Below are 12808 nucleotides of genomic sequence, written 5' to 3' on the forward strand. Positions count from 1 at the left end.
TCACAAATCAGTCAGTGGTAAAGGTCATAGGAAACACCTTTCAGAAAGTCAAGAGTGAAGCCAACCTTTCAGTGTTGGACAAAAGAAAACATAGGCAACACTAGCAAAATAACTATAGTTAACGTTAAAATAAGAATAAGGTCATGACACCAACAACGGTGACGTCATAATTATTCTGAGGGTATGAGAGACGATTTTTCATGCTCACCTGACTGTCTGAATCGTCATTGATCAGCGTGTCCCTATGCGCGTGGGGGAGTGTCTGTGTTCCGTCCAGACTAATGATGCTCTGACTGTCAGGTCTGACGTATTTCATATCACTCTTTCTGGAGTCAGTCGTTCCAGACACATCGTAATTATACACCTGTCTCAGAGTTCCTGTGCCTCCCACGTCTGCGTAAAGGGGCGGGTAGTATGGAATAACTGGGAGATTCCCATTGGATTTGTAAAACATTTGCTCGCGTCTCCATCTGTAGCATTTCACTGACAGTATGGCTATGATGGATACGATAAAGAGAAAGGAGACTACAGCCAAAGCCAAGACTAAGTAAAAAGTCAGGTTGTCATTGTACTCCCTGTCGTGCGTAAAGTCAGTGAACTCCGAGAGCACTTCAGGGAAGCTGTCCGCCACCGCCACGTTAACATTGACTGTAGCTGAACGAGAGGGCTGTCCGTTGTCCTCCACTACAACAGTGAGCCTTTGTTTCACAGCATCTTTATCAGTGACTTGGCGTATAGTTCTTATTTCTCCATTCTGTAAGCCCACTTCAAACAGCGCCCTGTCTGTCGCTTTCTGCAGTTTATACGAGAGCCAGGCATTCTGTCCAGAGTCCACATCAACAGCCACCACTTTAGTGACAAGATATCCCACATCTGCTGAACGAGGCACCATTTCAGACACCAGAGAGCTGCTAGTCTGGACTGGATACAGAACCTGAGGCGTGTTGTCGTTCTGGTCCTGGATCATTATTTTCACAGTCACATTGCTACTGAGTGGAGGAGAGCCTCCATCCTGCGCTTTTACACGGAACTGGAAATCCTTGATCTGCTCGTAGTCAAAAGAGCGCACTGACTGGACGACTCCACTATCAGCACTAACGGACACATATGAGGAGACGGGCCCTCCGTTAACCGATGAGTCCTCCAGTATATAAGAAACACGGGCATTCTGGTTCCAGTCAGCGTCTCTGGCTTTCACTGTGAATATAGAGAGGCCCGGTGTGTTGTTTTCTATAATGTAGGCCTCATATGAGCTCCTCTCAAAGACAGGCGCGTTGTCATTCACATCTGATATCTGTAAGGTGAGAGTGACGCTGCTGGAGAGCGAGGGAACTCCCTCATCAGAGCACGTCACACTGATGTTATACTCAGAGGCTCTCTCTCGGTCCAAGTCACTGTCTGTTACTAAAGTAAAGAAATTATTCGTCGTTGATTTAATTGTAAATGGAATATTGTTGTTTATCGAACACTGTACTTGACCATTTTCACCTGAGTCTGGGTCTTGTACATTAATCATAGTTACTACAGTACCGGGTATAGAATCTTCTGTTATGACGTTAGTCTTGGACATAATATTAATAGATGGTTTGTTGTCATTTATATCAATGACGTCAAGAATTATTTTACACGAATCAGTCAGCCCACCGTCATCACTGGCCTGAACATGTATCTGATAGTGATGGGCCTTTTCATAATCAACATTTTCTTTTACTTTCAAATGTCCGTCGAATTCATTTATTTCAAAAATGTCTCGCACATCAGCAATTGTGTTTGAAATTGAATATGTTATCTTAGAATGTGCGCCTTTATCAGCGTCAAATGCGCTTACTGCAGCTACAACTGATCCTTTAGGGGAATTCTCAGTAATGGTAGCCTTGTATATTGGCTGTGTAAAGACAGGGGCATTGTCGTTGGCGTCCAGCACAGTGATATGGATCTGTGCAGTCCCAGACATCTGAGAATCGCCTCCATCCGTAGCTGTCAATACAAGGGAAATTTCCTCCTCTTTTTCTCGATCGAGAGGCTTCTGTAGAACCATTTCAACCATTTTCCCTCCATCTGGCTGATCTTTTAGTTTTATGGCAAAATGGTCGGTTTGCGTAAGGGAATAGCTCTGTAGGCCGTTAACGCCAACATCAGAATCCATCGCCCTCTCTAATAAGAATTTAGCCCCTGTCACAGCAGACTCACTGATTTTGAATTTCATTTCATTTTTTTCGAAACTGGGAGCATTATCATTAATATCTGTTATTTCAACCGTAATACTAAAAAATTCCATCGGGTTCTCTAGAATAATCTGAAAATGTAAAGCGCAAGGCGTTGTCTGTCCGCAGAGCTCTTCACGGTCTATTCTCTCTTTGATGAGGAGAACTCCCCTTTCTTTATTCAGCTCGATGTATTCTGCACTGTCTCCAGTATAAATACGAGCTTTACCTGATTTCAGTCTTTTTATATCTAAACCCAGATCCTGCGCGATGTTACCGACTAAAGAGCCTTTCGCCATTTCCTCGGGAATGGAGTAACTAACCTGCCCGTGTACTGAACTGAGAGAGAGGACCGAGATAAACAACAGTACTTGCCGTGTCATTGTCCTGTCCGATATTTTCCCTTCACCATGACACAACAAACACCATATAATCAGTTGTGATAATAGTATATTTCCTTCAAATGTAAACCGAGAAAATAACAAAATGTTCTACCAATAATCCGTATCTCCAGAACAAAAGAATCTCAGCTCGGTGTCTCGGTGCTTAGTGTTCTCTGTAACCCGGACTGTGCGCTCTACGTGTGGCTCTTTCTCTCTCTCATGTACGGAGATGATGGGGGAGGTATTGCTGCAAATGTGCTCTAAAACTGTAACACACTGACCAACAGCGTCCCTCTGAGTTAAATTCACTGAACTACAGAACACGAAAATTATTACAAGATATTTGGGCTGGTTTAAATCTGCATGGGATCAAATGCAGCACTATCATTCTATATCAACACATATCGGCCTAAGTATTAATGACCATGTAAACCAACATGACAGTAAGATGTGTATGAATTTAAACTAAGCTAATATGGCAAACTACAAGACACCCACTGATTTACAGCCTCTTTCAGCTGTCCATGACCATGGTGCTGAAATGGTCACATATCAGCGGAATGAAGAACATGTCTGACCGTAAAACTTGCAAGTCCATATCTGATTTCAAACAGTTTAAATCACACGACGTATATTTTTTAGGGAAAAAAATAATGATTCAAATATCACAGACCTCTCCTGGGGAGTCTGGTTCATCCAGGATGTTATTTTCACTCTGCATCCGCTGCATCGTCCCTGTAGAACTGGGGTCCATTATCAGTACGTTCTGACTACAGGGTCTGACGAACTTACAGTCACTCTTTCTGGAGTCAGTCGTCCGGCACACCTCGTAATTGTACACGTGCTGTAGAGTTCCTGTCCCCAAAGTGTCTGCGTAACGCGGTGGATAATACGGAATAACCGGGAGACTGGAATGATAGAGGACGCGAGACTGTCTCCATCTGTATATTTTCACTGATATAATAACCACTAAACATGTGATGAACAGAAATGAGACAACAGCCAAAGCCAAGACTAAGTAAAAAGTCAGGTTGTCATTGTACTCCTTGTCGTGCGTAAAGTCAGTGAACTCCGAGAGCACTTCAGGGAAGCTGTCCGCCACCGCCACGTTAACATTGACTGTAGCTGAACGAGAGGGCTGCCCGTTGTCCTCCACCACAACAGTGAGCCTTTGTTTCACAGCATCTTTATCATTGACTTGGCGTATAGTTCTTATTTCTCCATTCTGTAAGCCCACTTCAAACAGCGCCCTGTCTGTCGCTTTCTGCAGCTTATACGAGAGCCAGGCATTCTGCCCAGAGTCCACATCAACAGCCACCACTTTAGTGACAAGATATCCCACATCTGCTGAACGAGGCACCATTTCAGCCACCAGAGAGCTGCTTGTCTGGACTGGATACAGAACCTGAGGCGTGTTGTCATTCTGGTCCTGGATCATTATTTTCACAGTCACATTGCTACTGAGAGGAGGAGAGCCTCCATCCTGCGCTTTTACACGGAACTGGAAATCCTTGATCTGCTCGTAGTCAAAAGAGCGCACTGACTGGACGAATCCACTATCAGCACTAACGGTCACATATGATGAGATGGGCACTCCGTTAACCGAGGAGTCCTCCAGTATGTAAGAAACACGGGCATTCTGGTTCCAGTCAGCGTCTCCGGCTTTCACTGTGAATATAGAGATGCCCGGTGTGTTGTTTTCTGTAATGTAGGCCTCATATGAGCTCCTCTCAAAGACAGGCGCGTTGTCATTCACATCTGATATCTGTAAGGTGACAGTGACGCTGCTGGAGAGCGAGGGCAGTCCCTCATCAGAGCACGTCACACTGATGTTATACTCAGAGGCTCTCTCTCGGTCCAAGTCACTGTCTGTTACTAGACTGTAAAAGGCGTTGGATATGGATTTAATGGTGAATGGAATGTTTTCATTTATTCCACAGTGTACCTGTCCGTTACTATCAGAATCTGGGTCGTTAACGGTGATCATGGCTATAACTGTATTAGAGATAGAGTCTTCCGCTATTGAACTAGACTTAGACATTATAATAATAATGGGGCTGTTGTCATTGACGTCAATAACATCTATGATTATTTTACTGGAATCAGAAAGCCCTCCTTCGTCCATTGCTTCGATAAACATTTGATAATATTTTGCCTTTTCATAATCTATATGACCGATTAGTCTAAATTCACCACTTTCGCTGTCTAACTCAAAGAGATCAGTACTGCTGGACAAAGAATAGCTAACCATGCTATTAGACCCTTTATCCGCATCAGAGGCGCTAACAGTGGCCAATACGGCTCCTTTAGGTGAATTCTCAACAACCGTTGCTTTGTAAATCTCCTGCGTAAAAACAGGTGCATTGTCGTTTATATCTAACACTGTAACATGTATCTGCACTGTTCCAGATAGCTGCGGTTCGCCCCCGTCTATAGCTGTTAATACTAAAGATAGATGCTCCTGTTTCTCCCGATCTAAAGGCTTCTGCAAAACCATCTCTACCTTTTTACTTCCATCGGGTTGATTTTTTAGTTTTAAATGAAAATGATCAATGGGATTAAGAGTGTAGCTCTGGAGACGGTTAAGATCAACGTCAGGATCTATTGCTATCTCCAGCATAAATGTAGCGCCAATCACTGCAGACTCACTGATTTCAAAACGTTTCTCGGTCTTCTTAAAACTAGGAGCATTATCGTTTACATCTGTAATCTCAACAGTTACCCGAAAGAATTCCATGGGGTTCTCTAGAATTATCTGAAAATGTAAAGCGCAAGGCGTCGTCTGTCCGCAGAGCGCTTCACGGTCTATTCTCTCTTTGATGAGGAGAACTCCCCGTTCTTTATTCAGCTCGATGTATTCTGCACTGTCTCCAGTAAAAACACGAGCTTTACCTGATTTCAGTCTTTTTATATCTAAACCCAAATCCTGCGCTATGTTACCAACTAAAGAGCCTTTCGCCATTTCCTCAGGAATGGAGTAACTGACCTGCCCGTGTACTGAACTGAGAGAGAGGACCGAGATAAACAACAGTACTTGCCGTGTCATTGTTCCGTCCGACATTTTCTCTGCCATATCAAACAAAAAACACGTTACAATCCGTAAAGAACGCCGTGATATTTCATTAGTTTTCACTGTTTAGTGAAGAAAAAAGATGTCGCTAAACTCCACCACTCTGGAACAAAAGAATCTCAGCTCTGTGTCTCTGTGCTTAGTGTTCTCTGTAACCCGGACTGTGCTCTCTGCATGCGGCTCTTTCTCTCTCTAATATATCGAGATGATGGGGGAGGTACTGCTGCAAATCCGCTGTAAAACTACAACACACTGACCAACAGCGTCCCTTTGAGTTCAATCTACTGAACAACAGATATACTTAAAAAGAAATACCTTCCAACATATTTGGGAAGGTATGAATCTCCATGGAATAAACACAGCATTATCAAGCTTAACCCAACCCAGTGATGAGGGCTATATAAACACATTTCAGCCAATGTATGTAGGATAAATGTAAACAATGATGCCAGTAGTATATGGACAATAAATATAAACAAAATACACGTTACGATGAACTAATCGTCGGGATAGAAAGCGACTTTCTGCAACTATAACCAGCACTATGGTATTACTGTGGATTTTGTAGGATACAGAAAACGTGTATATACTTATGAATCGAATTTCTAGTACATAAAACGTTTGGTCATCTTTACAAAGGTTATGCAATATCCCTGTATAATTCACTCTTTACTATGTTACAGGGTATATTGCAATTACAGCCGCTTTGGAGAGCGGCGCTGTTCACGACCGTGGTGCTGAAATGGCCAAATATCAGTGAAATTCAGAGCATTTCTGACCATGGAACCTTCGCAGGTATAAAGACAAGATATAGAAACAGCTAAAATCGGAAAGAAACAGAAACAAATGTACATGTCGCAGTTCAACCTTAGATTAAAGGGAAGGATAATGACTCAAATATAACAGACCTCTGCTGGGGAGTCTGTTTCATCCAGGATGTTATTTTCACTCTGCATCCGCTGCATCGTCCCTGTAGAACTGGGGTCCATTATCAGTACGTTCTGACTACAGGGTCTGACGAACTTACAGTCACTCTTTCTGGAGTCAGTCGTCCGGCACACCTCGTAATTGTACACGTGCTGTAGAGTTCCTGCCCCCAAAGTGTCTGCGTAACGCGGTGGATAATACGGAATAACCGGGAGACTGGAATGATAGAGGACGCGAGACTGTCTCCATCTGAATATTTTCACTGATATAATAACCACTAAACATGTGATAAACAGAAATGAGACTACAGCCAAAGCCAAGACTAAGTAAAAAGTCAGGTTGTCATTGTACTCCTTGTCGTGCGTAAAGTCAGTGAACTCCGAGAGCACTTCAGGGAAGCTGTCCGCCACCGCTACGTTAACATTGACCGTAACTGAACGACAGGGCTGCCCGTTGTCCTCCACCACAACAGTGAGCCTTTGTTTCACAACATCTTTATCATTGACTTGGCGTATAGTTCTTATTTCTCCATTCTGTAAGCCCACTTCAAACAGCGCCCTGTCTGTCGCTTTCTGCAGTTTATACGAGAGCCAGGCATTCTGTCCAGAGTCCACATCAACAGCCACCACTTTAGTGACAAGATATCCCACATCTGCTGAACGAGGCACCATTTCAGCCACCAGAGAGCTGCTAGTCTGGACTGGATACAGAACCTGAGGCGTGTTGTCATTCTGGTCCTGGATCATTATTTTCACAGTCACATTACTACTGAGAGGAGGAGAGCCTCCATCCTGCGCTTTTATACGGAACTGGAAATCCTTGATCTGCTCGTAGTCAAAAGAGCGCACTGACTGGACGACTCCACTGTCAGCACTAACGGACACATATGAGGAGACGGGCACTCCGTTAACCGAGGAGACCTCCAGTATGTAAGAAACACGGGCATTCTGGTTCCAGTCAGCGTCTCTGGCTTTCACTGTGAATATAGAGAGGCCCGGTGTGTTGTTTTCTATAATATAGGCCTCATATGAGCTCCTCTCAAAGACAGGCGCGTTGTCATTCACATCTGATATCTGTAAGGTGAGAGTGACGCTGCTGGAGAGCGAGGGAACTCCCTCATCAGAGCACGTCACACTGATGTTATACTCAGACGCTCTCTCTCGGTCCAAGTCACTGTCTGTTACTAGAGTAAAGAAATTATTCGATGTTGATTTCATTGAAAACGGGATGTTTTCGTCAATAGAGCACTGCACTCTGCCATTATCACCAGAATCTGGGTCTTGAATATTCATCATAGTTACGACAGTACCTGGTTGAGCATCTTCGGAGATCACGTTTGATTTAGACATAATGTTAATATTTGGCGTATTATCATTGGTGTCAACTACTTCAACTATGACTTTGCATGAATCTGTAAGGCCTCCGTCATCACTTGCCCGCAGGCTGATCTGAAAACGTTGTGTCTTTTCGTAATCAACATTTCCTATCAATCTAATCTCGCCACTGTCCTTGTCAACGTCAAACATTTCTCTGACATCATCTAAAGTGTTTCGAACTGAATAGGTTACTTTGCTGTTTGATCCATGATCGGCATCTGATGCACTCACTGAAGTTACAAGTGTTCCTTTTGGGGAATGCTCAGTAACGGTAGCTTTATATGTATGCTGCGTAAAAACGGGTGGATTGTCATTGGCGTCTAGTACAGTGATGAGTATCTGCATTGTTCCTGATAGCCGAGGCTCTCCTCCGTCTGCTGCTGTTAATATCAGAGATATTTGTTCCACTCTTTCACGATCTAGAGGTTTCTTTAAAACCATCTCTACATTTTTATTGCCATCGGCTTGATTATGCAATTCAAGAGCAAAATTATCGGTTGGTTTCAACGTATAGCTTTGTAGGCCATTGATACCGACGTCCTGATCCATTGCTCCGTCTAATATAAATTTTGCACCACTGACTGCAGACTCGCTTATTTTAAATTGTACGTCACTCTTTTCAAATGATGGAATATTATCGTTAACATCCGTTATTTCAACAGTTATGGTGTAAAATTCCATCGGGTTCTCTAGAATAATCTGAAAATGTAGTGCACAAGGCGTCGTCTGTCCGCAGAGTGATTCACGGTCTATTCTGTCTTTGATGAGGAGAACTCCCCTTTCTTTATTCAGCTCGATGTATTCTGCACTGTCTCCAGTATAAATACGAGCTTTACCTGATTTCAGTCTTTTTATATCTAAACCCAGATCCTGCGCGATGTTACCGACTAAAGAGCCTTTCGCCATTTCCTCTGTAATGGAGTAACTGACCTGCCCGTGTACTGAACTGAGAGAGAGGACCGAGATAAACAACAGTACTTGCCGTGTCATTGTTCTGTCCGACATTTTCCCTTCAACATGAAGCATCAAACCCCATATAATCAGTTGTGATAATAGTATATTTCCTTCAAATGTAAACCGAGAAAATAACAAAAAGTTCTACTAATAATCCGTATCTCCAGAACAAAAGAATCTCAGCTCGGTGTCTCGGTGCTTAGTGTTCTCTGTAACCCGGACTGTGCGCTCTGCGTGCGGCTCTTTCTCTCTCTCATGTACGGAGATGATGGGGGAGGTACTGCTGCAAATGTGCTTGAATACTGCAACACACTGACCAACAGCGTCCCTCTGAGTTAAATTCACTGAACTACAGAATACGAAAAATACAAGATATTTGGGCTGGTTTAAATCTGCATGGGATCAAATGCAGCACTATCATTCTATATCAACACATATCGGCCTAAGTATTAATGACCATGTAAACCAACATGACAGTAAGATGTCGATGAATTGAAACTATGCTAATATAGAAAACTACAAGCTTCACATTGAAATACAGCCTCTTTCCGCTGTCCATAACCATGGTGCTGAAATGGTCACATATCAGCGGAATGAAGAGCACGTCTGACCATTACATCTTACAGGTATATATTGGATTTCAAACAGGTAAAATCACGCGGTGGACAAACAACAGAAAATCGTATGTTTAGGGAAAAGATAATGATTCAAATATCACAGACCTCTAGTGGGGAGTCTGGTTCATCCAGGATGTTATTTTCACTCTGCATCCGCTGCACCGTCCCTGTAGAACTGGGGTCCATTATCAGTACGTTCTGACTACAGGGTCTGACGAACTTACAGTCACTCTTTCTGGAGTCAGTCGTCCTGCACACCTCGTAATTGTACACGTGCTGTAGAGTTCCTGTCCCCAAGGTGTCTGCGTAACGCGGTGGATAGTACGGAATAACCGGGAGACTGGAATGATAGAGGACGCGAGACTGTCTCCATCTGTATATTTTCACTGATATAATAACCACTAAACATGTGATGAACAGAAATGAGACTACAGCCAAAGCCAAGACTAAGTAAAAAGTCAGGTTGTCATTGTACTCCTTGTCGTGCGTAAAGTCAGTGAACTCCGAGAGTACTTCAGGGAAGCTGTCGGCCACCGCCACGTTAACATTGACTGTAGCTGAACGAGAGGGCTGCCCGTTGTCCTCCACTACAACAGCGAGCCTTTGTTTCACAGCATCTTTATCAGTGACTTGGCGTATAGTTCTTATTTCTCCATTCTGTAAGCCCACTTCAAACAGCGCCCTGTCTGTCGCTTTCTGCAGTTTATACGAGAGCCAGGCATTCTGTCCAGAGTCTACATCAACAGCCACCACTTTAGTGACAAGATATCCCACATCTGCTGAACGAGGCACCATTTCAGCCACCAGAGAGCTGCTAGTCTGGACTGGGTACAGAACCTGAGGCGCGTTGTCATTCTGGTCCTGGATCATTATTTTCACAGTCACATTGCTACTGAGTGGAGGAGAGCCTCCATCCTGCGCTTTTACACGGAACTGGAAATCCTTGATCTGCTCGTAGTCAAAAGAGCGCACTGCATGGATGACTCCACTGTCAGCACTAACGGACACATATGAGGAGACGGACACTCCGTTAACCGAGGAGTCCTCCAGTATGTAAGAAACACGGGCATTCTGGTTCCAGTCAGCGTCTCTGGCTTTCACTGTGAATATAGAGATGCCCGGTGTGTTGTTTTCTATAATATAAGCCTCATATGAGCTCCTCTCAAAGACAGGCGCGTTGTCATTCACATCTGATATCTGTAAGGTGAGAGTGACGCTGCTGGAGAGCGAGGGCACTCCCTCATCAGAGCACGTCACAGTGATGTTATACTCGGAGGCTCTCTCTCGATCCAAGTCACTGTCAGTTACTAAACTAAAGAAATTATTCGACGAGGATTTCATCGCAAATGGAATGTTTTCATTGATGGAACATTGGACTTTCCCATTTTCACCAGAGTCTGGGTCTTGCACGTTGATCATCGTTAAGACTGTATCGATTTTGGCATCTTCGGAGATCACGTTTGATTTAGACATAATGTTAATATTAGGCGTATTATCATTGGTGTCAACTACTTCAACTACCACTTTGCATGAATCTGTAAGGCCTCCGTCATCACTTGCCCTTAAATTGATCTGAAAATTCCGTGTCTTTTCATAATCAATATTTCCAATCAATCTAATCTCACCGTTGTCCTCGTTTACTTCAATAAGTCCACGAACATAATCTAACGTGTTTGTAATTGAATACGTAATTTTACCGTTTGAGCCATGATCTGCATCTGATGCGCTGACTGAAGATATAACTGTACCTTTTGGGTCATTCTCAGTTACAGTTGCTTTGTAAAACTCCTGAGTAAAAATTGGCGCATTATCATTGACGTCGAGTACGGTGATGAGTATCTGCATTGTCCCTGACATACGCGGCTCGCCACCATCCACAGCTGTCAACACTAAAGTAACATCCTCATGCTTCTCTCGATCTAGAGGTTTCTGCAAAACCATCTCAACCTTCTTATTCCCATCTGCTTGATTAACCAATTTCAGAGCGAAATTATCAGTTGGTTTCAACGTATAGCTTTGGAGGCCATTGATACCGACGTCAAGATCTATTGCTCTCTCTAACACGAATTTTGCTCCATTGACTGCAGACTCACTGATTTTGAATTTGATTTCGTTTTTTTCAAAGGTTGGAGGGTTATCATTAATATCTGTAATTTCAACCGTTATACTATAAAATTCCATCGGGTTCTCTAGAATAATCTGAAAATGTAAAGCGCAAGGCGTTGTCTGTCCGCAGAGCTCTTCACGGTCTATTCTCTCTTTGATGAGGAGAACTCCCCTTTCTTTATTCAGCTCGATGTATTCTGCACTGTCTCCAGTATAAATACGAGCTTTACCTGATTTCAGTCTTTTTATATCTAAACCCAGATCCTGCGCGATGTTACCGACTAAAGAGCCTTTCGCCATTTCCTCTGGGATGGAGTAACTAACCTGCCCGTGTACTGAACTGAGAGAGAGGACCGAGATAAACAACAGTACTTGCCGTGTCATTGTTCTGTAAGATATTTTCCCTTCAACATGAAACAAGGACATTATAATCCGTAAAGAAGTCTGTGATATTCTATTCATTTGAAGTAAAAAAAAAAATCCAAGTAAAATTACTCAACAATCCGTAGCTCTGTCTCTGGTATAAAATAACATCAGCTCCGTGTCTCCGTGCTTATTGTTCTCTGTAACCCAGACAATGCGCTCTGCGTGCGGCTCTTTCTCTCTCTAATATATCGAGATGATGGGGGAGGTACTGCTGCAAATCCGCTCTAAAACCGCAACACACTGACCGACAGCGTCCCTTAGAGTTCAATCTACTGAACAACAGATACACTTTAAAAAAGGAAACAATGTCCAATATACAATATATTGGAAGGTGTGAATCTTCATGGAATAAATCACAGTGCTATAACGCTTTAGCCATCTCGTGTAACAACACGTCAGGGGCAATGTATTGAGGAGAATTGTAAATCAAGGTGCCAGAAATATGTGGACAACAAATGTCATACAAAACACACCTTGCATGAAGCTGTAAGCTACATCTTGACAGAAAGTACATTTCAGTAGTCTAAAACAAGCAGTATGGTATAATGTGCATTGTGTAGGGCAAGTAAAATAAACGTCTCAATCAAATTCATGTTGCATAAACCGTTAGCCTCACCTTTACAAGCGTTAGGCAATATCCAGTACGATTTACTCTGTACTCTTAAATAGGGTCCACTGAAATACAGCCTCTTTGCAAAGCACCGCTTTCCATGACCATGGTGCTGAAATGGCACATGAGTGGAAT

The 12808-nt window shown here is 43.2% G+C and overlaps 3 protein-coding genes across 11 annotated transcripts in view; all 3 read right to left on the reverse strand.

Annotated features, from left to right (window-relative positions):
• The window catches only part of LOC135545777 (protocadherin gamma-A11-like), a 236390-nt gene that overhangs the window by 54263 nt on the left and 169319 nt on the right, over window positions 1–12808 (reverse strand). The window contains exon 1 of one of the 9 annotated variants that reach the window (XM_064973651.1): window positions 6566–9342. The exons of 7 other annotated variants lie outside the window; for them this stretch is intronic. In XM_064973651.1, the coding sequence (XP_064829723.1) occupies window positions 6566–8986 (2421 nt within the window). In that variant the 5' untranslated portion in view covers window positions 8987–9342. Of the gene's footprint in view, window positions 1–208; window positions 3253–6565; window positions 9343–12808 lie in introns of those variants that run through there. One more of the 9 variants, XM_064973657.1, reaches the window with a different exon arrangement.
• LOC135545781 (protocadherin gamma-A11-like) lies at window positions 3315–5804 on the reverse strand. Its single transcript, XM_064973661.1, is given in 2 exon segments — window positions 3315–3452; window positions 3455–5804. Coding segments are annotated over 2 exon segments (2262 nt in total). The 5' UTR covers window positions 5661–5804; the 3' UTR covers window positions 3315–3396.
• On the reverse strand, window positions 9700–12193 carry LOC135545780 (protocadherin gamma-A5-like). Its single transcript, XM_064973660.1, is given in 2 exon segments — window positions 9700–9828; window positions 9831–12193. Coding segments are annotated over 2 exon segments (2325 nt in total). The 5' UTR covers window positions 12100–12193; the 3' UTR covers window positions 9700–9772.

The sequence above is a fragment of the Oncorhynchus masou genome, chromosome 9 (genome assembly GCF_036934945.1).
Source record: "Oncorhynchus masou masou isolate Uvic2021 chromosome 9, UVic_Omas_1.1, whole genome shotgun sequence".
NCBI classification, from domain to species: domain Eukaryota; kingdom Metazoa; phylum Chordata; class Actinopteri; order Salmoniformes; family Salmonidae; genus Oncorhynchus; species Oncorhynchus masou.